This window comes from Microtus oregoni, unplaced genomic scaffold (genome assembly GCF_018167655.1).
Source record: "Microtus oregoni isolate MIOR12 unplaced genomic scaffold, Mior012 000025F_ref0000491, whole genome shotgun sequence".
Lineage (NCBI taxonomy): Eukaryota > Metazoa > Chordata > Mammalia > Rodentia > Cricetidae > Microtus > Microtus oregoni.
Genome location: NW_024543084.1, coordinates 9,527,762 through 9,552,908, shown reverse-complemented (window position 1 = coordinate 9,552,908; position 25,147 = coordinate 9,527,762). Strand labels below are relative to the sequence as shown.

Here is a 25,147-nt window from a genome sequence, read left to right as displayed (position 1 = left end):
AAGGGCACAGGTACTGAGCTTGCGGAAGGAGGGCGGGGCTAACGGGGTACAGGGGCGGTGCCTACTGCGCCTGCGGAGAAAGGTGGGGCTGCGGGAGGCGCCAAGTGCGCCTGCGTGACGCGGCGGCGGCGGCGCGTTACCCTCTACCCGTTGGCCGCCGCCTCAGCTGCCGCTCCTCCGGGGCCGCGCACGCGCCGCCACCGCCGCCGCCCCCGGCCCGTGCCCGCACCGCGCCTGCCCCGCGCCTGCCTTGGCCGGCGCTTGCCCGCCGCCGCCTTCCCGGCCGGCTCGGCGCCTTCTCGGCCTCTGTTCGGCGCCCGCAACATGCAGCAGCAGCAGCAGCAGCCTGGGTGGCGGCGGCGGCCGTGAAGCAAGGGCCGTGTGCCCGGGCAGGCGGCGCGGGAGGGCGGCGGCGTCTTTGTTGCGGCCGGGCCGCCGCGGCCTTTGTCTGCAGATGGACGCCGGCGGCCGCCCCGCCGCCGAAGGCTGGAGGAGGATGGAGGCACCGCCGGAGGGCGCCGACCTGGTGCCGCTGGACCGCTACGACGCGGCGCGGGCCAAGATCGCAGCCAACCTGCAGTGGATCTGTGCGAAGGCCTATGGCCTAGGTGGGCGGGCGCGGCGGGGTCCGGGGCAGGGGGATGGGATTACAGGGGGGGGGACGAACGGGGAACGAATCGGACTCCGGGTTGGTACTAGAGGGGAACCGACGGGACATGGACTGCTGTCGAGCGCGACCGGGAGATGTCGGACGGGTGCAGGAGCCGGGGGATGGGACCAGAGGGAGACGAACCGGGGTCGGACGGGATATGGGACCAGAGGAGGACGCAATAGCCGTAGGATTGAACCAGAGGGAGACAGACAAGGAATAGATTGGACTAGGTATGATACAGAGGGGACAGAAAGGGGACTGACATGCAGGGGGATGAGACCAGAAAGGATCGGACGCTGGACGAACCGGGCAATAGGACCAGAGGGGATCCGATGAGTCGGGGGGATGGGGGACACGGAGAAAGGTCTGGGGACGAGGAGTGGAGACAGCCAAGGTTGGGAATGAGGCCGGTGACAGGGCCAGGGCGCGCCTTCGCGTGGTGTCGGTTCAAGACTTGCTGTCCTGGCGGGTGGCCCAGGTGAGCGAGCGCTGAGGTCGGCCGGAGTAGGTCCTGGCACGGGACTACGCTCGCGTATCATCCATACTCTGAGTCTCGGGCGGGTAGAGGGTGCCTGTCTGGTGCAGTGTTGTTCTCTGGCTACTGGACTGGCCGTCTGAGTCCAAAAGGGACTTTTTTATGTGAGTAACGTCCGTTTAGCCATCTCCTACTGCAACAGTGGCCAGAAGGCTTAGTTTGAATAGTTGGAGGCTTAGTCCAAGGGGACAAACCCAGAGTCCCAGCCATTCTGGTTTATATATTATGAATTTTGATACTTTCCAGAACATGAGCTATTGGATACTCCAAAGATAAATTTTGTGTTACACAAATTGTGCAGAAACAACCCCTTTGGCTAATTCCTGTTGTGAAGAACAAGGTAACCTTGTGATGAAACCCCATTTATGAGGCCTAATATGCTTAGTGGATTAAGACGTTCTGGTTGGTGCTCTGGGAACTTTGTAGGCCAAATAATGCTGGTGATGCTCTGTAGATACTAGAGACTGGGAGGCTCTAGTATCAGTGACAAATACCTTGTTTCAGACACAAAACTAAGTGTTAAATACTTGTAAATCCCCTTAAAATGAAGCATGAGTTGCCCTTGTTCTGGCAGAACCATTCCAGACTGGGTTGCTGGAATAACCCTTTTAGGAGAGGGTTAGGTGACCAGTTTAAAAAACTTGCTAAGCAGGTGTTCTCTGTCACAGTGGACTGTGTCGCATCAGGGCCTCCTAGTCCTAGTCATAAGGACAAGCATGTTTTGGGAGTAAATAAACTGCTTTATTTTATTTTAAACTTAATGCTATGGTGTAAAGCTAGCAGTGAGGAAGTAGTTCTGTCTTTTACAATTTTTAGTTTTATAATTCTTGGTCACCGTTTCTGTTGAGTTTCAGGTTTTGCATGGTGGTGGAGAAACACTGCTGTGTAATTGGCTTTATCTGACTTTAAAAAGTACAGTTGAAGAAGCCAGGTGGTGGTGGCGGCTCATGCCTTTAATTACAGCACTTGGGAGGCAACATAGAGAAACCCTGTCTTGAAACCCGCTCCCCCCTAAAAAAACCCCAGAACACTGAATAACCGCTGAAATGGATAAAAAGGTGTCTGATACCTGACTAGAGCAAATAGTGAGTGCCTAGCCAGTGGTCACATCCACCATTGCTGGCTCCACACACCCCTTGTTGCCTCAGCACCTCCCCCTCCACTGCTGTAACCCTTTGCTGTTGTTCTAAGCTATATTATTCAGTTTTTTAATTTATTTATTTTTGGGGACAGGGTTTCTTTTTCTTCAATAATTTATCTTTACTTTATGTGTATTGGTATGAAGGTATCATATCCCCTGGAACTGGAGTTACAGACAGGTATAAACTGCCGTGTGGGTGCTGGGAATTGATCCCATGTCCTCTGGAATAACAGTCAGTGCTCTTAAACACTGAGCCCTCTCTCCAGTCCCGAGATAGGGTTTCTTTGTGTAGTCCTGACTGCTCTGGAACTCGCTCTGTAGACCAGGCTGACCTCACTCACAGAGATCTTCTTGCCTCTGCCTCATTAGTGCTGGGATCAAAGGCATGGGGCACCACAGCCTGGCAATGTTCAGTTTTGCATTTTCTTTCTTTCTTTCTTTCTTTCTTTCTTTCTTTCTTTCTTTCTTTCTCTCCTCCTCCTCCTCCTCCTCCTCCTCCTCCTCCTCTTCTTCTTCTTCTTCTTCTTTTTTTTTTTTGGTTTTTCGAGACAGGGTTTCTCTGTGGTTTTGGAGCCTGTCCTGGAACTAGCTCTTGTAGACCAGGCTGGTTTCGAACTCACAGAGATCCTCCTGCCTCTGCCTCCCAAGTGCTGGGATTAAAGGCGTGCGCCACCACCGCCCGGCTCTTTTTTTCTTTTTTGAGGCAGTGTCTGGCTTGGATTCCTGTTTAGACCATTCTGGCCTTGAACTCAGAGATCCATCTACCTCTTTGTCTCTTGAGTTGCTGGCATTAAAGATGCATGCAGACATACTGGCCTAGTTTTGTGTATTGTTGAACCTTTTTAGTGCTGTCTTTAGAGGCTTTCTTTTCTTCTATAGATTATGTTCATAAGTTCATCTTAGCTCCCAGCATTCTTTTGCCTGGCTGTTTAGCATTTGACCAAGGCTAGCCTACCACATGCCATTGTCCTACTGAGAGGTGCTGGTTCATTTCCAGCTTTTTGCTCTTAAACATGGTGCATCCTAGTGCACAGCTCCTAGTCTTATGTACAGATTTCACTCTTGTGTATATGTATTCTTTTAACCTTTGTGCTGGGCATGGGACTCAAGGCTTTGCTAGGCAAGTACTCTTGTTGAACTGCCATCTGTGTTTTTAAGGTTGGCCATGTGGAAATAGTTTACTTAGACTCTATTTACTTTGTAGTTTCTCTAGGAGGGTGTGTTTAGTGGTAACATTCAACTTGGTATCTAGAGATAAATTTCTCTCTCTCTCTCTCTCTCTCTCTCTCTCTTTCTCGTTGGCACCTGGTTTAGTTTTATTCTAGTACCAGATTACTCATGAGGTCTTGTTGCCTCATCAAATAATGGACCAAATGGGCTTTAAGGTTTTAGATTCTTTTTTTTTTTTTTTTTGAGACAGGGTTTCTCTCTGGAACTGGATTTGTAGACCAGGCTGGCCTGAACTCACAGCTATCCTCTTAACCTCTGTGTGTGCCACCATGCCCAGTGGTTTTAGAATTACTTAGAGTGCTTATATGAGGACTGGGAGGAAGAGCAGGACTGAGGACTAGCAAGGGACCCGAGCCTAGGTGTCCCTATGACCTGAGACAGGGCCTCTGCTAGCAGAATGTACATCATATGTGTGTTAGAGGTCTAGTTCCCTTCCATTCATTGTTGTAAATAAGAAGGTTTCCATTCTAGACCCAGCTTCGGCATTTGGGAGGTGCCAATTTATATGACCAGGCTGGCTCAGCTGGACAGTTGTTTATGGTGTTCATAGCCTGGTATGGATTTACTTCTACCAGCCTGGAGTTGTATCTTCCAGAAATCAGGGTGGGGAGGGAGTTTTGGCAAGATATGGGGGACATCCTCCTGCCCCCCCAAAACAACTCTGTTCCTATTCCCAGGGTGAATCTTTATCTTTGGCGAACTCCATGTGATCTCATCTTAGGCTGCTATTCATTGGTCATGCTGCTTTCCATTTGGATGCTTCAAAGACAACTTAGTTTGGGTGGGCGGTCATAGGGAAAGGGTCTTGTATGTTTTATGTGTTATGCACTTTTTGGTTAAGTCTGGAAGTGAAAATAGATTTCCTTCTGTGTAGGAGTTGGAAGTGTGGTGGAACTGTGGGACTAACTACTGGAGTCTCCATTGTCACTTGCCCCGAGAGTCCATGTCCCTATTTCAGCCTGCAATCTGTAGTGAGTGGCAGGCTCTGGAGCTCACCCTAGGCCTTGGGCTTATGGTTATGAAGAAGCATTTTCTCAGATTTTTTCTGCTCTGGTGCCACAACCTAGATTTGGGCTCTGTCCTTTACTTCTGTTTTTAGGTTCTTCTTGGGGAATATGATTTTCGAGTGTGTGACTTTTGTTATGCTGCATTTGATTAATTGTGAAGCTGTGATTCTTTGCCTGTCTAAACTACTTGATGGTCCTAGTAAAGAACAGCCAATATCGAGGCAGAAGCAAGGATAGGCGGAGCCAGCAGGCAGAGTATAAATGGAGAAACGAGAAGGCAAACGAGGAGCAGAAGGACATCAGGGGTCAGCCACCCAGCTACACAGCAAGCCATGGAATGAAAAGTATGGAAGGTTAAATAGAAATAGAGAAATATAAAAGCCCAGAGGCAAAAGGTAGTTGGAATAATTTAAGAAAAGGCTGGGCATTTATATTTAAGAATAAATCTCCATGTGTGAGATTTATTTGGGAGCTGGGTGGCGGGATCCCTAAAAAGCCAAAAGAGTAAAAGATCACACAACATATTCTTTCTCTTCTTTTTCTGGCAACTCTTGCATTACATTGACAGTCTTTTAGTTATTTTTTGGGAGTAACTTATTAGGCATGCTGAAAATTGTTTACTTAAATGTGTTTGCAAAGAGGAGCAAAGTCTGCTTAACTGCAAGAGTATAGTGGCATTTGTGTGAAACCTGCAATAAATTAATTGATAAGTTCAAAGGGCTGATTTGAAGGACCATTTATTTTATAGGATAGTGTGCTAGACCAGGGCTGCAGCAGTCCTGGCTTTTGCTTCTGGTTTATTTGCATTGTATTTGTGCCCTTAGCAAACTCAGAGGTATCTAGGCTTTGGTTTCAGGGAATAGTTGGGGAATATGAGTTTTTATCTCTCAAGGACAGCGGAACACACAGGGACCGGATGAGAAGGTTCTCAACTGTTTGCAAGGAGATTGCTCTGTGGCTCAGCAAAAACTGATTTGTCCTTTTGCCCCAGAGCTGAGTTGTCCTGAATCCTAGGCCCAGTCAGGAGCTCATCCTTCTCATCTTACCACCAGCAGCAGGCTGGGTTGGAAAAGGGTGGTGACCTAGCTGGAGGGTTAGGTCTACTAACCAGGAATGCTGCTCTCTGTCCTTTTTTCGGCCCCCCAACTCCCGTTCTCCTATGCTCACCAGAGTCCTACAGACTGCTACTTTGAAAAACACGCTGTAGAATAAGAATTCCTATGCCGACCTGTGGCCAATGGAGCCCAGTTCTTAGGAAATATGTGCTAGAGCCACTGCAGGCCACAAAGTGCTTTTTTACGTTGGTTGGCCTGGCCAGTGTTAGGAGCAGAGCCCTCTCCTAACTCTAGGAGTCACCGCATTGCCAGAGTCGTGGTATTGTTTGGTTTAGTGGCATTTGGTCAAAAGGAGTTTTGTTGTGATGTTTTACTCTTTCGGCTTTTAGGGGGGCCACCACCGAGCTCCTAAATATACACAGAGGCTTTATTATTACTTATAAACACCCGCCTTATCTTGGTTTGTTTCTTGCCAGCTTTTCTTAAATTAACCCGACTAATTTCTTAAACCTCTGGTCTTTTATCTTTCTCTATTTCTGTATACCTTTTTTTACTTCTCTTCCGTGGCTTGCTGTGTAGCTGGATGGCTGGCCCCTGGTGTCTTCCTCTTCTTGTTCTCTTGCTCCTTTTCTTCCTTGTTTCTCCTTTTTTTATACTCTCTGCCAGCCCTGCTGTCCTTCTTCCTGCCTTAAAATAGCCAATAGGCCATTTAGCGTTTTATTAGACCATCAGGTGTTTTAGACAGGCAAAAAAAAAAAAAAAAAAAAAAAAAAATCACAGCTTCACAGAGTTAAACAAATGCAGCATAAACAAATGGAACACACCTTAAAACAATCCTCCCCAACAAAGCTCGCTTCTTGAAACCTCTTTCGATAGCTCCAGAGCTGGCTGGGACTGCTCACTGCTCCTTTCTTTTCCTGGACTGGGCAGGTTTCCCTGGGAGCAGTCTGCTGCCTGAGCTCAGTTCACAAGTGTCTTACCAAGTAGTTCTAGGTCACAATTTGTTCAGACCACTGTTTCATGAGTTTAGATTGTGATTTTATTTACTTTTATTTTAAGTGTCTGGGTACATTGTCTTCATGTATATATCTGTACCTGGTGCCCTCAGGCTAGAAGAGGCCTTCAGGTTCCCTGGCACTAGGCATATATATGGTTGTGAACTCCTTGTAGGTGGTGGGAATTAAACCTCAGTCCTCTGGAAGAACAGCCAGTGCTCTTCAGGGCTGAGCCATTTCTCAGCCCCTACACTGTAGTTTTTAAATAGCCTTTTGTTATTCTTGGCAAGTGAGTTGGGTGTTTCTGGGTGGGCGGGTCCAGGATCCTCAAGTGTTTGCTGATCGTGAGAAGTCTGATACTGTAGGGGCTGCTGCCTGGCAGCGGTTGCCATGACCCTTTCTCTGCAGGGTGTCTGGAGAACCTCCTATCTTCTTGTTTTGGTATCTCTGCAAGATTGGGGATCCTGGCTCTCACATGTACTGTTGTGCCCACCTGCAGAATACTCGGGTGCATGTTATGTATGTGGGGGGAATTTATGTCTTTAGAGTTGTGCTAATACATGTTCTCCTTCCTGGCCTGATGCCAGGAGCTAAATACTAATCAGAGAATGAAAATCTGTCTTTAATCTCTTAGCTAATCCTTTGTTTGACCCTTTGTTAGCTACTATTGTGTTTCAAAATGTTAATTTTGGCTATACATTCAAATGGTTTTTAAGAGGGGGACTGGTTGAGACAGGGTCTCACACTATTTAAGGCTGTCCTGGAACAAACTTAACTGCTGCCATGTTGTGTTGATTTTTGTTTCAGGATAGCCTTGTCAACTTTAGTATGCTAGTGCTCCCTCTACCTCAGAGTTCAGTGACCTGGATGGCTGTCAATTTTCATCTTGTCTGAGGATGACTAACATGGAACCAAGATTAGTTTCATCTAATGTCTATTGTGTGCATAACTATTTTTTTTACAGTATAGGAAATATAAAGGGAAAAAATACATGGTGCCGTCTAAATTTGTTGATCACAATCCTCATGAAATATGGACATTCATGGAGGCAATGGAAGGGTTGAAGGTGACTACATAGGACTGAGGAGACAGCTCAGACACTAAAGAGCTTGTGAGGCATGGGACTGGGGAGATGGCTAAGGTTGGTAAAGTGTTTGTTAAACAAGTATGGAGACTTGAGTGGAGTCTCAGAACCCATATTAAAAGCCAGGTATGGAGCTGGTGAGATGGCTCAGCAGATAAAAGATGCTTGCTGCCAAGCCTGACAACCTGAGTTTGATCCCTGGGAAATAACGGAAAGAGAACTGGCTCCTACCAGCTGTCCTCTGACCTCTACACATGTGCTGTGGCATACATGGGTATACATGCACACATACGAATGAATAAATATTATTGTTGTTTTCAAGACAGGCTTTCTCTTTGTAGCTCTGACTGTCCTGGAACTTGCTCTGTAGACCAGGCTTGCCTTGAACTCAGATATCCGTTTTGCTGCCTCCTGAGTGCTGGGATTAAAGGTGTCCCCCCCTCCCCCGTCACTTGGCATAAAGTAATTTTTAAATATTAAAAAAGTCAGGTGTGGTATATGGTTGTAATCCCATACTGGAGAGGTAGAAATGGGTTCTCAGACCAGCCAGACTGGCCTACTCTTTGACTCTAGGTCAGTGAGAGACCATGAGTCAAAGAACAAAAGTGAATAGCTCTGAAGGGTGGTGAAGGCCTGGATAGCCCCTGAGAGCAGGGGGTGGGTATCTGACTGCACCATTGTGTAGCAGCCAAGTGATCTTGTGCATTGAGTAGATTAGCTGTGCTTAGACAGAGGCGTAAAGGCTGACACAGTAGGTGATTAGTTTGGAAATAGTCTGGGGCCAGGTTGTTTACCATGTTCCTGGTGTCATTAGGGATTTCTTTGTATGTGCCTGGGAACACTTTTGAATAGGAGGTGGTTTGCTGAGAGCCTGGGAATGTGCTTTGAGCAGGTAGTCCCCAGTTGCTACAGTTTCAACCAGTCAAAATTAGAGGTGTATCAGTCCAGGTGAACAATGTCTTATGACCTGTGGGAACTGAATGGAGCTTGGAAGGTCACACATGCAAAGACCTATAAGGAGAATCCTGGGTGGTGCCTCATTTACAGAGGAGCAGATGCCACTAGCAGGTCAGGTGAAGAAGAAGATCTGGATCTGGAATGCCCCATAAAGAAGTATGTAGTCTAGGCAAGGGCAGGGAAAGGGAATGGAGGCAGGTGTGGGTACAGCTAGCACAAGCCTAGGCAAGTGGAATGTAGAAGCTGAGATTAGCTTGGACAAATGGCTGAGTTTCAGATATTGGGATGTCTTAAATGACAAATTGGTAAACCCTTGCTGGGTTTACTTATGGACTGTTCTTAAGGATATTTTTCGAGGAGGAAAGAGATCTGGTTTTTTAGCAGGGCATAGTGGGTACTGCTCAAGTGGATTCTTGTTTATCAAGTGGATGCTTGTCTTGGACCTTTATTGGAGTATAGTTGATATACAATACAAACAAAGTTTTGGTGGTGTGCCTCCTCCAGATTCCTGTCTTATCCTGGCCTTCCTGTACCTCTTCCTGCCTGGAGTTTCTTATTTAAGCACATCAGGGTCCTGCACCTAGCTTTCTTTTCTCCACACGGTATCTTTGAGATTCATCTGTGTATCTCATGGTGTGCAGTTCTTTGCTTAGTAATAGTATTCCATTGTATGGCTAGCCCATTTGTCTGTTGGTGAATGTTATTGGGGTGGTTTCTAGTTTTGGGATATTATGAAAAAGCTGCTATGTGCATTCATTTCTCTGGACAGATACTTTTATTCATCTTAAATAGGTGTAGGAGTAATGGGTCATGAGATAATACATTTTTAATTTATAAGAAAGTATGTAGTTTTCTAGAGTAATCGAGTCATTATTTCCCATGAGCACTATATGAAATTCTCTGCCTTCATGTCAACACTTGGTGGTGTCGGTCTTTATACTTTTAGCCAATCAAGTGGGTGGATTGCACCTTCCTACTGTGGTTTAGTATTCATTTCCCTGATGACAAATAAAGAGGAACCTTTTAAATAATGCCTTTTGTCCTATTAGTTTCTTTCCGTGTAGTAATAGCTTTTAGGATCTTGGACAATATAAGAAAAATTAAATTATTTTGAGGTTTATTAACATGTAGTTGTAAGACGTTCTGCAAAGGTTCTGGATGTCTTTACTCAGTTTCTCAATGGTAACTTCTTTTTAAAAAAAAATTTACTTATTTTTATTTTGTGTGCATTGGTGTTCTGCTTGCATCTGCGTCTGTGTAAAAGTGTCAGAAACCCTGGAACTGGAGTCACAGATAGGTTGAGCTGCTATGTGGGTGCTGGAGATTGAACCCAGGTCCTGGAAGAGCAGCCAGTGCTCAGAGCTGCTGAGCCATCTCTCCAGTTCCGCCAGTAGTAACTTCTTATAAATCTATTGGAAAATTGCAGCCAGATGTTACCCTTTCATGGCTGTGACTGCCTTGTGGTCTGACTGTTGTTGCCCTTTCTTTTCTAGTTTTTGACTAGACTTAGCCTGCTGACCCCTGCTTAGACAAGCAGTGCAGCAGTGCTACCTTCCCTGCAGCTCACATGTGTTTGGTAGTTTATTGTGTGGTTTTGTTTGTTTGCTTGTTTTGGGATGAAGGCTTATGTAGGTCAGGCTCAACTTAAATTTAGGGATGACCTTGAACCAATCTTCCTGCCTCTACCTCCTCAAAGTGCTGAGATTACCATGTGTGTCACCATGCTGGGTTTATGTTTTCGTGTTTATCTATTTCTGTGTGTGAAACATTTCCTTTGATGCTTGCTTTTATTTCATTTTGTTTGCTATGACAAATACCATAGCCTAGGTAATTCATAAATGATGGAGATGTATTGTTTACGGTTGTAGGTGTTGGAAGTCCAAGTTGAGTGCAATAGCAGATCCTACACGTGATAAGGCTCTGGTCCTGGTTCCATACCCAGCACCCATAAAACTGGGTATTGTGGCATGTGCCTGTAATTCTAGTACTTGAGAAGTAGAGAGGAGGATCAGGAGTTCAAGATCATCCTTATATACAGCAAATTGAAGACCAGCCAGAACTACATGAGGTCCTGTCTTTATTCCCATCCCACATTTAAACATTCGAACACAGCACAATGCAAATATACCAGTTTGATACTTACATGCTGAGGAATGAGGATGGGAAATATTTTTCTGTATTAAGCTATTATGTTTCTATAGGAGCAGAAAACATTATGTTATAGTAAAAACATTGCTGTTCATGACATACAGTAGCCTTGAATCTAAGGTGATATATTTCAGGTTATATTTGTTGGCTTGTATGGTATGATGGCATGTACAATGTGTATGCTGTGTGTTCAGAACCAAGGCTGCAGGGAAGTTTTTTTTTTTTTTTTTTTTTTTTTTATAAATATTTATTTATTTATTATGTATACAATGTTCTGTCTGTGTGTATGCCTGCAGGCCAGAAGAGGGCACCAGACCTCATTACAGATGGTTGTGAGCCACCATGTGGTTGCTGGGAATTGAACTCAGGACCTTTGGAAGAGCAGGCAATGCTCTTAACCACTGAGCCATCTCTCCAGCCCGGGAAGTTTTTTGATAAAATATGAGTGAGCACTGTCAGAAACATCTTGGATCCATGATACGTTTGGTTTTGAATTGATTTTCTGGTTGTTGTGTTTGGAAACTTTTTACTGTTACTATTTACTTCTAGCTCCCACATTCAGTTATGTTGCCCCTGTGAACTCAAGACCTACAGTGTAAGAAGCTAAGACCTAGAATATAATTTAATTTGGTGAATGTTTGGGCATGTAGCAAAGATCATTTTAAACAGCTTCTTGCTCCCCTCGCTTGCCTTCCAATCCTGTTCCTTTTGGCCAAGCCGAAGACCTTTCCTTAAGGCTCTGCTGACCAGATGCAGGAGGTCCAGGTCCTTGTGCAGTTCCTGTCTGGACCCTCATAGATTAGTTATGGCAACATCTCCCATTTCAAAATCTCCAGCTCTGTTTGATTCATCAGGACACAGGCAGAACTGAGGTGTGTTGCCCACAGACCCTTGGGATAGAACAGTGCAGGTGGAAATGCCATTCATACCTTGAGCATGAGCATGATATTCTGAGAAGAATATCAGAGTAAGAAACTAAGCCGGTTATTTTGAAGGAAGAGAACTGAGTGTGAGGTGATGAATTGGGGCTTTAGTTTTCTTTCCAGTCCTTTCTCTAATCTCTTAACATTAATCCTTTTTCAGTGCTATTTCCCTCCTCTCCTTTTGTTCCTGTTAACTGGTTTATTTAAGAATAAAATGCCCAGGAGTTCCCAGATCCAGATGACTTTCAGTAAGAGGGTGGTGGGGATTTTCTACCTGTTGTCACTCTGTACCCCCTCATGTTTTTATATTCCCTACAGCTAGCTTCTTTAAACCACCTTGGCTTCTGGGCTTCTGTAGAATGTGAGTCCTGTGGACCCAGATTCCAGCAATAAGCATTCTGTCAATAGCAGCCTGGGCTTTGTGTACAGGTAGTCTTGGTGTCCTTGCTGTCTCTGATAGCCTTGTCAGTTGCTGATGAACAAGTGCCAGAGTTTTCATGCTAGTGGATTTGTCTGCTTTATTAGCTCTGTCAGATGTTTTATGTATTTTGAGTCTAGTTAGTACTAACAGTAAGCATCATTTACTGTTTGTCTTTGGTAATTTGTGCCCTACCTACCTTTTTGTTTTTGTTTTTTTGTTTTTTGTTTTGTTTTGTTTTTCAAGGCAGGATTTCTCTGTGTAGCCCTGGCTGTCCTGAAACTAACTTGGTAGAACAGGCTGGCCTTAAACTCATAGAGCTCTGCCTGCCTGCCCTGAGTTCTGGGCTTAAAGGCGTGCACCACCACTGCCTGGCTTCCTCTGTTTTTTCTCAGCCTTCATTGTACTGTCATCCTCATTTAGCTGTTTTTCATTTTGTACAGTATGCTACCATGATCAACTGCAGTCTGAAAGTGTTTAATGGAAAAAAATCCAGAAATAATTTCTAAGTTTTAAATTGCATGGCATTTGGAGTTACACAGTGGTTCTCAACCTTCCTAATGCCATGACACTTTAATGCAGGTTCTCACGTTGTGGTGACCCCTGACCATAAAATTACTCGGGTTGCTGCTTCATAACTAATTTTGCTGCTGTTATGGATCATAATGTAAATAAGTGATATGCAGGAGATCTGATATGTGACCCTGTGAAAGGGTCGTTCAACCCCCAAAGGAGTCTCAGCTGCAGGTTTAGAACCACTGGAGTAGTGTGATTAATCACATACCATCCTTCCTGGGCTCTTCAAATTGCTTTATTGTGAATTGAACTTCATCGGCTACATCTGTATAGAGGAATAGGTTTGGGACTACTTCAGTTTCAGATGTTCCTGGCTGTCTGGAAACCAGTCCTGGCAGAAGAGGATAGAGGGCATTGTAATCCTTTCTGATAATGTAACAGCTGCTGAAAGAGTTTAAAGATTTCTCCAGGAAATCCCATGACAGAGAAGGAATTACTGGAGGAGAAAGGTGTCCTGGAGAGTGTTAACTTATGGCTCTGATAATTTACCTGATACTTATAACTAATCCCACAGTGCCTAGTTCCTGGCTTTTCCTTTCGTTTTTCTGTAAACTGTAATGTGGCTAAAGGGAAGGCTGAGAGAAACATATTTTCCTTTCTTCATTTGGGTCTAAAATTTATATTTCCATTGACCAATTTCCGTCTCTCAATTTTTTGGTAGAGAAACCAGCAGTGGACTTCAGATTCTACTAACACCATCTTCTTATTAAATACTGTTTGCATAATATAGATATATTTTTTCTGCCCTACATCTGCCCTAGGCTATACCCCTAATCATGGTGTTTCTGTTTCCATTTTATTTTTTTGTTTTTTTTTTCATCTTTATCCCCTCCTTCCATCTGTTATTCCCTCCCTTCCTTGTTTCTTTTTGAGACTAGGTCTTGCAGTGTTAAACTCAGGCTAGCCACAAGTCGGTTTATCTTGCTGAATTAGAAGTGAGTTTCTTGTGAACAGCGTATTTGTTGTTTGAGATAGGGTCTCTATTATGTAGCCTTGGCTGTCTGGAACAAATTATGTATAACAGGCTGTCCTCAAACTCAAAGACATACGTCTGCCTCTACCTCCCGAGTGCTGGGATTAAAGATGTGGGCCACTAGGCCCGTGGTTCTGGTGTGGTAGTTTGGTTTGTACCGTGTTTCAGTGAAAACTCTAAAGGACAGTCTGCTATAGTTATCATAATGCTCATTTCTCCCTGCTATTTTTTCTTAATGCTTCATTTTCTTTCTCTTTGGAGGACTTACTTTAGCCATTTTCATAGTTATTTTTTTTTTTATTTTACTTACTTACTTTTAAAAATTATTATGGGAGGCAGAGACAAGTGGATCTCTGTGAGTTAGAGGCCAGTCTGGTCTACAAAGTGAGTTCCAAGAAAAAAAAAATATATATATATATAATATTTGCTTGTGTGTATGTCTTGTACCACTCCCCTGCTTCATGTACAGGGAAGCCAGAAGAAGGTGTCAGATCTTCTGCAACCAGAGTTACAGTTGTGAGCCACCATATGATTTCCAAGACTCAGGTACTCTGCAATATCCAGTACTCTTAACTGCTGAGCCGTCTATCCAGCCCCTGGTTATTTGTGTGCGGGTGTGTTTGTGTTTACCACTGTGTATGTGTGGAGGTCAGAGACAGCTTACAGGAGTTGGTTCTCTTCTTTTATTATGGTGGGTTCTGGGGATGGAACTTAAGTCATCAGGCTTGGCTGCAAGCACTGTTGCATATTGACACCACAGCTTCAGATGACAGTCCCACTGTCACGGAATTCCCTCCACAAGTATGTCTTTCCTCTGCTTTAGAATTTTCTTTTTAGCTTTAGAAGTTTGAATATATGTCTTGGCTCAGATTCCTTTGGGTTTTCCTGATTCATGGTTTGCTCAATGTTTTTATGTTTTTGTTTGTTTTGTTTTTTGAGACAGGGTTTCTCTGTAGCTTTGGAGCCTGTTTTGGAACTCACTCTGTAGACCAGGATGGCCTCAAACTCACAGAGATCTGCCTGCCTCTGCCTCCCGAATGCTGGGATTAAAGGTGTGCGCCACCACCTTTCGACTCAGTGTCTTAAAATCAGTAGGTTGATGTCTTTCATTGTATTTGGTAAAATTTCAGTCATTAATTTGCTTTGTATTCTCCTTGCCACCCCCCCCCCCCCCCCCCGACTCTGGTGGACAGCTCCTCTCCCGTAGCTCCGTCTCTTTTCTTCTTCTTCTTCTTCTTCTTCTTCTTCTTCCCCATTCTAGTCTCCATCTTCTGCCTGTGGTTCAGATCGGATGGATGCTATTGATGTAAGCTTAAAACCAGCAATTCAGTCCTGTGCCATTGTCACCCTGCTGTTCAGCCTGTCCAGTGAGTTTCTAAACGTCTGTTGCTCTCCTTTTCATTTCTATATTTAGTGTTTTAAAAAACTTTCTTTGCTGAATTTTTCTAGTTTGCTTCAGAGTTTAATTCCTGCAATCATTTTGTGCTGGCGACTTTCACATGTCAGAGATGTTTCAACACTTGCATGCTGGTGTGTGTCAGTTGGTCATCTTACTGAGTGGCAATTTCAGGTGATTCCTCATTATCTTAGTTATTGCATGAGGAGCCAGGGCTCTCAGTCTGACTTTTAACAGCCAGTCTCCTGTCAGGTTTGCTTGCAGCCTTGAGTTTCATTGTTGCCTCTGGTTGTAGTAAGTCCTGTGCCCCAGCCCTGTGCTTCTGGTTCAGTCTACTCATGGGCCTCCCTGCTGCTGTTGCTTAAGAGCAAGAGGAATTTCCCAGGCTGGGTAGGTGGGACGTTGCCTACAAGACTGCTGGTTCTTTCACATAGTTCTGAAAACTTATCGACCCATTTTATAGGACAGAGATGTGATTGGCCAGTGATAGGCAGGACCATTCCTTGATCTGGACTGCTTAATTATGCATGCCTTTTCTTTGAGCCTAAATGTCATGTCAGTACCATAAAGGTGGACTTACAGGTCACTGGACCCCGCTAATCTTCCCAGTGTGATCACAGTGAATACATTCTTTTCTGTCTGTCTCTGTCACTTGTACCGTTAATTGGTGTATTGAGGACAGGTGGCCAAGCCTAGCTCGTTGGGGATGCCAGGGACCAGAATTATACCCAGAATCTCTGTAACAAGGTGATTCCCTTTACTGGAACCCCTAGCTGTATGGGGAGAGGAATTTCATGACCAGCCGGGAAGGAGAGTTATCTTCTCTGCCAGGTGCTTTTGGTGAGACCTTGTTTGTTGTGTTCCCTGGTCCATGTGGCTCTGACTTTAGGGAATGGTGTCTCAGGCTGGATATGGAAGCAGAGCACCTTTGCCCCACAGTGTCTCCATGTCCCCTGATGTTTTATTGTTATTGGGGGCCTCCTCTTGATCCCCTCCTTCTAAGGCTCAGAAACTAGTTAGTTGCCTTGCCTGTTTTGCCTGTTGTACTGGGAGTCCGCAAGCATCAGGTCTGCCCTTGGTGGGGGTGCCCTGCAGTGTGAAGTCCAAGCCAGCATCCTTCTCTCCACTTTCTAGTTCCCCTCTGCTTGTCCTTGATTTTTTCAGGGTTTGTAGCTGCCTTCTACACAAAGGGGCAAGCAGGACTGGTCTGTTGGCCTGGCCTGACAGGAATACCTCTGGTACATTAAATAAAAAATATTTTTGCTTTTGGATTCTGTCAGTTTGACTGTAGTGCTTTTTTGATGTGGGTTTCCTTTTTGAGTCTTGCTGGTATTTTTAGTGGTTTCATAAATTTTACAAGGATTGGAAAATTCTCTGCAGTGTCTGCTTAAACATCCTTCTGCCATGTTCCTTCTCCCTTCTGGGCTTGCAGTTCCTTTCTTTGGTCTAACAACCATTGCCACTTGCTTTCTCCTCATTGTCTTGTTGTTATACTTACTATTTGAAAAATGAAACTTGTGCCCTGGCAGTGCTGAAGCATGCATGAGCAGCCCATATATGGCAGTTCTGTTGAACTTGTACATGTTGGATTTCATGGTCTAAGTTGATGCTTGCTATCTACTCATCTTCATCTCTCAAGTGTCTAATCTTAATCTGCTTTCAACAGCTCATTTTATGAAACTGGTTCAGTCAGTATGTGTGTGTGTGTTGATTATTGTTCCAGAGTTTCTATTTTGCTTTCTCTAGTCCATCACTTTTTTCTTTATTAAAAGTACTTTTACTTTTCTACCTTGGGTGTCCTCCACAGTCAGCTAGTCTGTGGATGATCAGTTCTGTTGCATTCTGTGGGTGCCTGAGCCTGACTTTCTTTGAGTTTGTTTATTTTAGGGTTTGCTAGGCTTCCTGAGCTTCTTGAGCTGGCCTTGAACTCACCAGGATCCTCTTGTCTCAGCCTCTGCTGCTGTGTTAGAGCTTTTACAGTTGTTGCCATTCTAGTTGCAGTGGATTTAGCAAATAGATCTCTTGAGGTGGCCAGGACATTTTTATACACACCTGACTGTAGTAGGCTTTCTTGGACCACCAGCCTGCAAATCATGACACACAAACTTATTAGTTATGAATGCTTGACCTTACCTTATGTTTGTCCCACTTAACCTGTTTCTCCATCAATATTTTGCCTTGGAGCTTTTTACTTTTCTTTCATTCTGTATGTCTTACTTTCACTGCTTTCTCTGTGTCTGTCTGTCTGGTGGCTGGCTGGTCTGGGACATCTCTTCTTTCTCCCTCCTCTCTCTTCTACTTATTCTCTCTGCTTGTCAGCCCTTGCCTATCCCTCTACTGCCTAATTATTGGCCATTCAACTTTTTATTAGACCAATCAGGTGCCTTAGGCAGGTAAGATGAAACAGTGACACATCTTTACATAGTTAAACAAATGCAGCCTAAATACCTTTGCATAGTTAAAAGTTTTAGTCCACAACACCCGACATCCCTTCCCTTTTGTTTTGGAATTTCTCCCCACTCTCTGAGGTCCCCCTCCTAACCTCTGACTAGTAGCCCAGTCTGCACATCTGAGGCTACACTGTCCAGAGAGTTCATGGAACCTTCTTTTCCTTGATGTGTCTGTTCCTGATGCTGCTGAGGCATGTTGATTTTGGTGGCTCTCCCCAGTGTGTTTCGGTGGAATAGGGGTGGCCGTATAATTGCCAATGTCTCCTAACCACCTACTAGTTCCTTTGGCTTGTCTTCCTTGTCTGCCTAGCCCAGGGTGAGCCACTAGTCTGACTGCTCAGGTTCCATTCTCACTGTGCCCTCTTTCTGAGTGTTCATACATATCATACATAAATGCTATCTCTTTAATTTGTACTTCTGCTTTGCACATGTTGGCCTCTTCAGAATGCTGCCTCTCTCCTCATATAGCTGTGCGTCCCTTATGGAGCTCCTCTTTCTGCCATGGTCATCTTCTGGGCCATAGTTCGTACTTCAGTGACAGGGCCTGTCCTGTGCCTGGCTGGTGTCCAGGCCTGTCTTTCTACTCTAGGAAACAGCAATGAACATTATTTCCTTATCCTCTTCTTTCCATTATTTCCCAGTACAACCTGTTCTAGTTTATCCTTTTTTGTGCTTCCAGAATATATAAACCTACTCAGTACCCTGACAGTTGAAGGCACAGCATTCTCCTATTCTGAACTGTGTTTCTTAAAATTGTCTGATGAGAGTCATTATCTTTTTTCTTGTTTGCATAAGCTGGGCTCTGTGCATACTTCAGTGTGATGCTTCTTGTTATGGAAGTTGCCTACTGTTTTTTTTTCCCCCTCTTCAGAGCCTCAGAGTGTTTGCTGAGGGTGATGGTCTTCTACCTCCTTTTGGTGGCTCAGAGTGTTCATGGATTTCCCAGTTCCTGCTCAGTAATTGTTCAGTGATTATAAACTGCTGTCTTTGCCTTTTATAAGGCAACAAGTCACCCAAAACACTCAGAAGACATTTACAGTGCTTTTGTATTATTTTTAAAATATTTTATTACCATTATTATCATCTTAAAATTATGTACGTGTATGTGTGTGTGTGTGGGGGGGGGGTTTGTTTATATGAGTATATTGCCACAGAGGCCAGAAAGGGTGTTGGAACTTTGCAGGCAAGTAGTTATAAGCTGCCCAATACAGGATCTGAGACTCAATCTTGATTCTGTAAGAGCAGTATGTGTTTTTAACCATTGAACCACTTCTCTAGCCCTAAATTGCTTTGTTTTAAGAATAGTTATTGACTGCTAGATATTAGAAGAACAGACATGAGCAAACATAGCTTCTGATACGAGCTGAGCTGAGTATTATCTAGGAACAGCCACTGCACTGGTGGACTGGGAGAAGTAGGTGCTCCCTTTCTGACTAGGGACAGTTTCTGCCATGAAGGGCCAGAAAAGAGGTTCAGTTGCTGAGTAGGCTGTAGCACTTTATAGCTAGATTGGAGGGAACTCACAGATTGTGGTGAATCTTCTGATCTGGGATTGCTGTCATGAATCTCAAGTGTACAGGAATGGTTACTGTTTTTTAAGGATCCGATGTGCTGATTACATGAACCACCTCAGGCCCAGGGAAACATTTCCATTTGGACACTTAGCCTGGATGGTTTTTTCTGTCTTGCTAGCTTCCAAGTCCAGGATGTTTATGTCTTTATACTGTGGCTTGAGCTCCAGATCCTCCCTAGGTCTTCCCTTGTGTCTGTCAAAGACTAGCTCTTGGTGTGCTTCTGTGGTGTCTTGTCTCTCCTTCCCTGCAACAGAGAGAGGCTCTGTAGGGTCCCTTCTGAGCTGTGCTATTTCTGCTCTCAGAAAGGAACCTTACCGGCTATCCAGGTGAGCGGGGAGAGTGGCTTGGACCAGCCAGTATGGCTTGCAGTATTCACATGGATGTCAAGTAGGTGGGTCAGAGGAGGTAGGTGGGGCTAGTATACATGTTGGGATAGACATACATCCATGACTTTTCAGGTCTCAAGGTGGGTAAAGTCCCCCAGAGGTGAAGTCAGATGTGTTCTTGAAATTTTTGAATATGCAAGAAGAACCTGGACAGAGCTTGAGGTATGGGCTGAAAGTTAGGCGAGGGGTAGTAGCTCTTGCTGGGAGCCCTGGTAGCGAGGTACTGCTACTAGGCACTTAAAGAAGGTGTAGGCCTGAGAGGACTCTTGTCTATTTTCCTGGCAGCAGCACAAACTTGGGGTTTGGGCTCCCTAGCTCAGAACCTTGCTTGATTTTTACCAGTCTAGAACCAGTTCCCACAGTTTCTGATGGTATGATCTGTGCCTCTCAGTTCTGTTCCATGGGACTCCTCACTCGAGTGTGGTGTGGCTCATCCCCTCTTTCTGTGCTACACACTTGGCATACAGCTCTTTCCTCAGTCATCTGACCAGGCAAGCAGAGGCCTTCCCATGTGGAATACCCAGGGCTCATCCTTTTATTACCACCACTCTCTGTTTAGTGTTAGTACTGTAGATGGCTTCAGAATAGGATGCTGCCCAATGTAGTCATCCCGTATGGGTTTTGACGTCCTCTAAGCCTGGGCAGCGAGCACTGGTGCATAGCCCTGTTCACTACAATGATTGCTGTAGTGACCAAATCCTATATGCACAACAGAGCTTCAAAACTAAAGTGCAGTGTAAACTCTAGCCATGTTGTTAAGAAATGAGAATCAAAAATGAAGTCGGGATTGTGGAGCGGGGCTGGCAGTGGGTAAACGTGCTTGTCATATAAGCCTAACAGTATGAGTTCTGGAACCCATGTAAAGGTGGAAGGAGAGCGCCAACTCTACAGGGTTATTCTGTCTTTCACACTCATGCAGTAGCTTGTATGCACTCCCTCATATGTATATACAATAATAAATTTAGAAAACGATTGTGAAACAATAACAAGAATCTAGAGACCAGTAATTAGACCCGGGCCTCAAAAAAAAAAAATACTACCTATCAGAAACAAAGAAGGGAGCAGAGAAAGGATGCTGGGGCAGGGGAGGTAGCTTCTGAGAGCTGACCTTTTCTCACTGAGGTGGCTAGACCTGGCATAAGGCTAGAAGAGTTTGGATGTTTTCCTGTTAGGGTTACCATTGCTCTGATGAAGCACCACGACCAAAAGCAAGTTGGGGGAGGAAAGGGTTTATTTGGCTTACACTTCCATGTCACTGTTCATTATTGAAGGAAGTCAGGCTAGAAACTCAAACAGGGCAGGGACCTGGAGGCAGGAACTGATACAGAGATCATGGAGGGGTGCTGTTCACTGGCTTCCTCCCCATGTCTTGCTCAGTCTGCTTTCTTACAGCCCCAGGACCAACTCAGGAGTGGCATCACCCACAGTGGACTAATCAATCACTAATTAAGAAAATGGACCAGGCAAGGTGGTGGTGGCACTTCCTTAAATCCTAGGACTCAGGAGGCAGAGGCAGGCAGATCTCTGTGCGTTTGAGGACAGCCTGGTCTACAGAGCTAGTTCCAGGACAGCTAGGGCTACACAGAGAAACCCTGTCTTGGAGAAAAAAAAGAAAGAAAGAAAATGGACTGGGCATACATCTTTAATGCCAGCACTTGGGAGGTAGAGGCAGGTGGTAAATCTCTTGAGTTCAAGGCCAAGCTTGGTCTATGTAGTGAATTAGAGGACAGCCAGTGAGATTTAAAAAAAAAAAAGAAAGAAAATGCCCTTAGAAGCTTGCCTGCAGCCTGACCTAATGGAGGCTTTTTCTCAATTGAGGTTCCCTCCTCTTAGGTGATTTTAAGTTGTTGATACAAATCAGCTAGCACAAATGTCCATGGATTGTGGGGTGATTGTTTCTAATACGTTTCTACCCGTTTATTTGAATGCCCTTCTTGGTGATTGCAGCTTTCTAAACTCTCCAGGAGGTAAGGATGTTTGAGAAGACCAAACTCTCAGGTCTGGGACCCTGGGTAAAAGAATGAGATTCTTTTTCAGGACTTTGTACTTTCTACAAAGAATAGGTTTCAGTATCTTACAAGTGGTGCAAAGAGGATACAGAATCAGTGTAGCACACTTGGTCCCCTGGTCATGTGTCTGCTGTAGGCAGTGAGTGCATGAGAGACCAGATTGCGGTTGGTTCCTGTCTCTTTTGACATTGGACATGTCACATCTTTTTGCCGTGCCTCATTTTCTTGTCTGTAATGTGAGCACATTAGTCATTAATCTTGATCAGTAGAATTATGATTAAATAGTGTGCTGCCTGAAGCAGAGATGAGTGAGTGAAAGCTGGTTGCCTTTGTTCTGTTGCTACAGTGCACCAGATTTGACTCATTTCCTAAAGAGGAGGCTGTTGAGTCTCTGCTGTTACCTGGATCTTGACTTTGAAAGAAGACACACAGAGCTCCCTCCCCAGAACTAATGCCACTGTGCTCACAGCCTTCTTATTCAGGGGTCACCAGATGATGCATCATCTCAGCCCTGTTGCATATTGGTTTCCTTTGAGCCCACTAAGACCCCAGGACTTTTGCGCTTGTATCCCACCATCATTCAGGTGATGGTGGAAGTTCAAAATGCCTCATATTACCTCTCTTGTGCAGATGCTAATGAGACTGTCAGTTGGCCCTGAACCTTGGTGTGTTGATTGTCACCTGGTCAGTGGGCTGCACCTTGGCTGACATTGTGCTGGAAGGTGCTCTGTGTGTTCTCATCCATCTGGTGATGCTCCAGCCTGGATTGTGCATGTCCACTCACCCAGTGCTCTTTCCTGCCATAGACAACATCCCTGAGGACCTCAGAGATCCTTTTTACATCGACCAGTATGAGCTGGAGCACATTAAGCCACCCGTCATCAAACTTCTCCTGTCGAGTGAGCTGTATTGCCGTGTCTGCAGCCTCATCCTAAAAGGGGACCAGGTGGCTACCTTACAAGGACACCAGTCTGTCATTCAGGCCCTGTCCCGGAAGGGCATCTATGTGATGGAGAGTGATGATACCCCCGTGACAGATGCTGACCTCAGCCAGGCACCTATTAAGATGGTAAGTGTCTGACAGGCATTCCTTCTGCTCCCTTGGATGAGCAGGCAAGACTCAGTGCCCTGCTGTTAGGTGACAGATGGTGAAGTCTGTCCATGTGCGTTGGTGGTCCTTAATGACATGCCTGTATTTTAAAGAAGGCCCCCATTCTGGAAAGAGCAGCTTGCTTCTGGTTCTTCTCACTGTGACACAATGAAGTGTGACGATGTAAATGTGGTGGTGCACACCACTGCAGAGCCTTTCGGTTGGATGGCTATACTAGCCAAAATCAGTCGCCCTGTCCTCAGAGCTTCTTCCTGGTCCCTAGCCCACTATGTCTTTGCATTGCTTTTGTTAACTTGTTCCCTGGCATTTTGCGTGCCATAACTTTTTTCACTCACTTTAAGGATGACATGTTGTGGGTGAAGAGAAAGTTCTGAAGAGACTGAAGGTAGAGTGATACAGAAGAGTGCCCTGTTGGCATCCCAGAGCCTTAGGAAGCAGAGGGAGGGTACAGCCTCTTCCCACAGCTTTTTCAGGGCTACAGAGGAAGCTTATAGTCTGCTGGTAAGAAATGAGGACCCTGTACCACTATTGCAGTCTAGAACAGTGCTCAGCCAGTGTTGTTCTTTGTGGGGAAGCCAAGGCAGAAAGTTTTTTTGCATTGGGACCTGGTTTAGGATACTGACTGCTGCCTCTGTCCCCAGAGTGCCCACATGGCAATGGTGGATGCCCTGATGATGGCCTATACTGTGGAGATGATCAGCATTGAGAAGGTGGTGGCCAGTGTCAAGCGATTTTCTACATTTAGCGCCTCAAAAGAGCTTCCGTATGACCTCGAGGATGCCATGGTATTCTGGATCAATAAGGTGAGTGCCTGTCTAGCTCTCTCTTGATCAAGAGCTGTCTGCTTCTTGTTCCCCTTGCTGGGGCTTAGGCATTAGGACTTGTCATTTAGGGCTGCCTTATGCTGTATCCAGCTAGGTGTCCAGTAGGTTAGCAGACAGTCCTCACTCCTGAGCACCGAGAGTAGAGCAAGATGAGTTTGTGTGTGGAAATGTACATATATGTGTAGTGACACCTAATGAGGTTTCATTTTTATCTGAGATACTTGTATATAGTACTTGTTCATGATCTTTGCCAATAATTATTGGGGAGGGATCAAGTTTCTTGTGTATTTCTGTGTTTGAGTGATTGATTGATTTTTATCACTGTATACGTGTGTGTATACACATGTACTTATGCATGCCTGTGCAAGAAAACTTCAGGTGTTGCTTCCACCTTGTTTGAGACAAAATCTTTGGATCTCCACCTCACATTTTACTGTAGGAACACAGATTTCAAACACTTGCTACTGTGCTGGCTATAGGGGCATCGTGGCCTAAGATAGAGTCATTTTGCAAGAGAGGACCTCACTTGGAAAAATATCCCCACTATATTGACCTGAGGGCAAGCTTTTAGTGTGTTTTCTTGATTGATGGTTAATGTGGGAGATTCTAGTGATTCTTGGTGCTATAAGAAAGCAGGCTGAGCAAGCCAATGCTGCCAGGAGGTAGCATGCTTTCATAGCCTCTGCTTTAGTTCTTCCAGGTTCTTGCCCTGACTTCCGTCAGTGATGTACTGTTATCTGGAAGTATAAGAAGAAATAAATACTTTCCTCCCCAAGTTGATTTGATCATGGGGTTTTAGCGCAGCAATAGAAATTATAACTAGGGGCTGGAGAGATGACTCAGTGGTTAAGATCGCTGGCAGTTCTTCCAGAGGACCTGGGTTCACTTCCCAGCACCCACATAGCAGCTTACAACTGCCAGTAACTCTACCTCCAGGGGATCTGACACCCTCGCAAAAATACCAATGCACAGAAAATAAAAATTATTTTAAATAAAAAAAGAAGAAACTATAACTAAGAAACTATAACTATAGTTTTTGGGGATCTGATTTGGTTGCTTATGTTTGTTTAGCAAGTATTTTACCTACCTACTGAGCTCCCCCCCCCCCCGCCCCACCCCACCAAATCCTGCATCTTCGTTAGGGTTTCTGTCACTGTGAAGAGACACCATGACCACAGTAACTCTTATAAAGGAAAGCATTTAATTGGGGTGGCTTACAGTTTCAAAGGTGTAGTCTGTTACCATCATGGTGCGACATGGTGGTATGCAGGAAGACATGGTGCTGGAGAGGGAGCTGGGTGTTGTACATCTTGACTCACAGGCAACAGGAAGTGGTCTGAGACACTGGGTATGACTTGAGCATGTGTGAGACCTCAAAGCCTACCTTTATAGTTCCTCCAACCAAGCCATACTTACCACAACAGAGCCACACCTCCTAATAATACCATTCCCTATGAGCTTATGGGGGCTAATTACATTTAAACTATCCCCACCCTTTTGGAAAAAGGTAACCTGGGTTGGCCTTGAACTTGCTGTGTAGCTGAGGATGACCTTGAACTCCTGCTTCCTAGGTCCTGGGGCAGGCGCACAGACATACACCATCACGTCAGGCTACATATATATTCCAAGTAAATAAAATATGTTTTTTGTCTTCTGATTTGTTCATGGTAGAAATAATGTGCTGATTTGAGATTATGAAAATT

At 44.9% G+C, this 25,147-nt stretch overlaps 1 protein-coding gene across 2 annotated transcripts in view; it reads left to right on the top strand.

Moving 5' to 3' along the window:
- The first annotated feature begins 229 nt into the window (after positions 1–229).
- Positions 230–25,147, top strand: part of Camsap1 (calmodulin regulated spectrin associated protein 1) — a 66,225-nt gene continuing 41,307 nt past the window's right edge. For both annotated transcript variants that reach the window (XM_041674299.1, XM_041674298.1), the window contains exons 1-3: positions 230–608; positions 22,316–22,578; positions 23,262–23,423. In XM_041674299.1, coding sequence (XP_041530233.1) covers positions 455–608; positions 22,316–22,578; positions 23,262–23,423 — 579 coding nt within the window. In that variant the 5' untranslated portion in view covers positions 230–454. The remainder of the gene's footprint in view (positions 609–22,315; positions 22,579–23,261; positions 23,424–25,147) is intronic.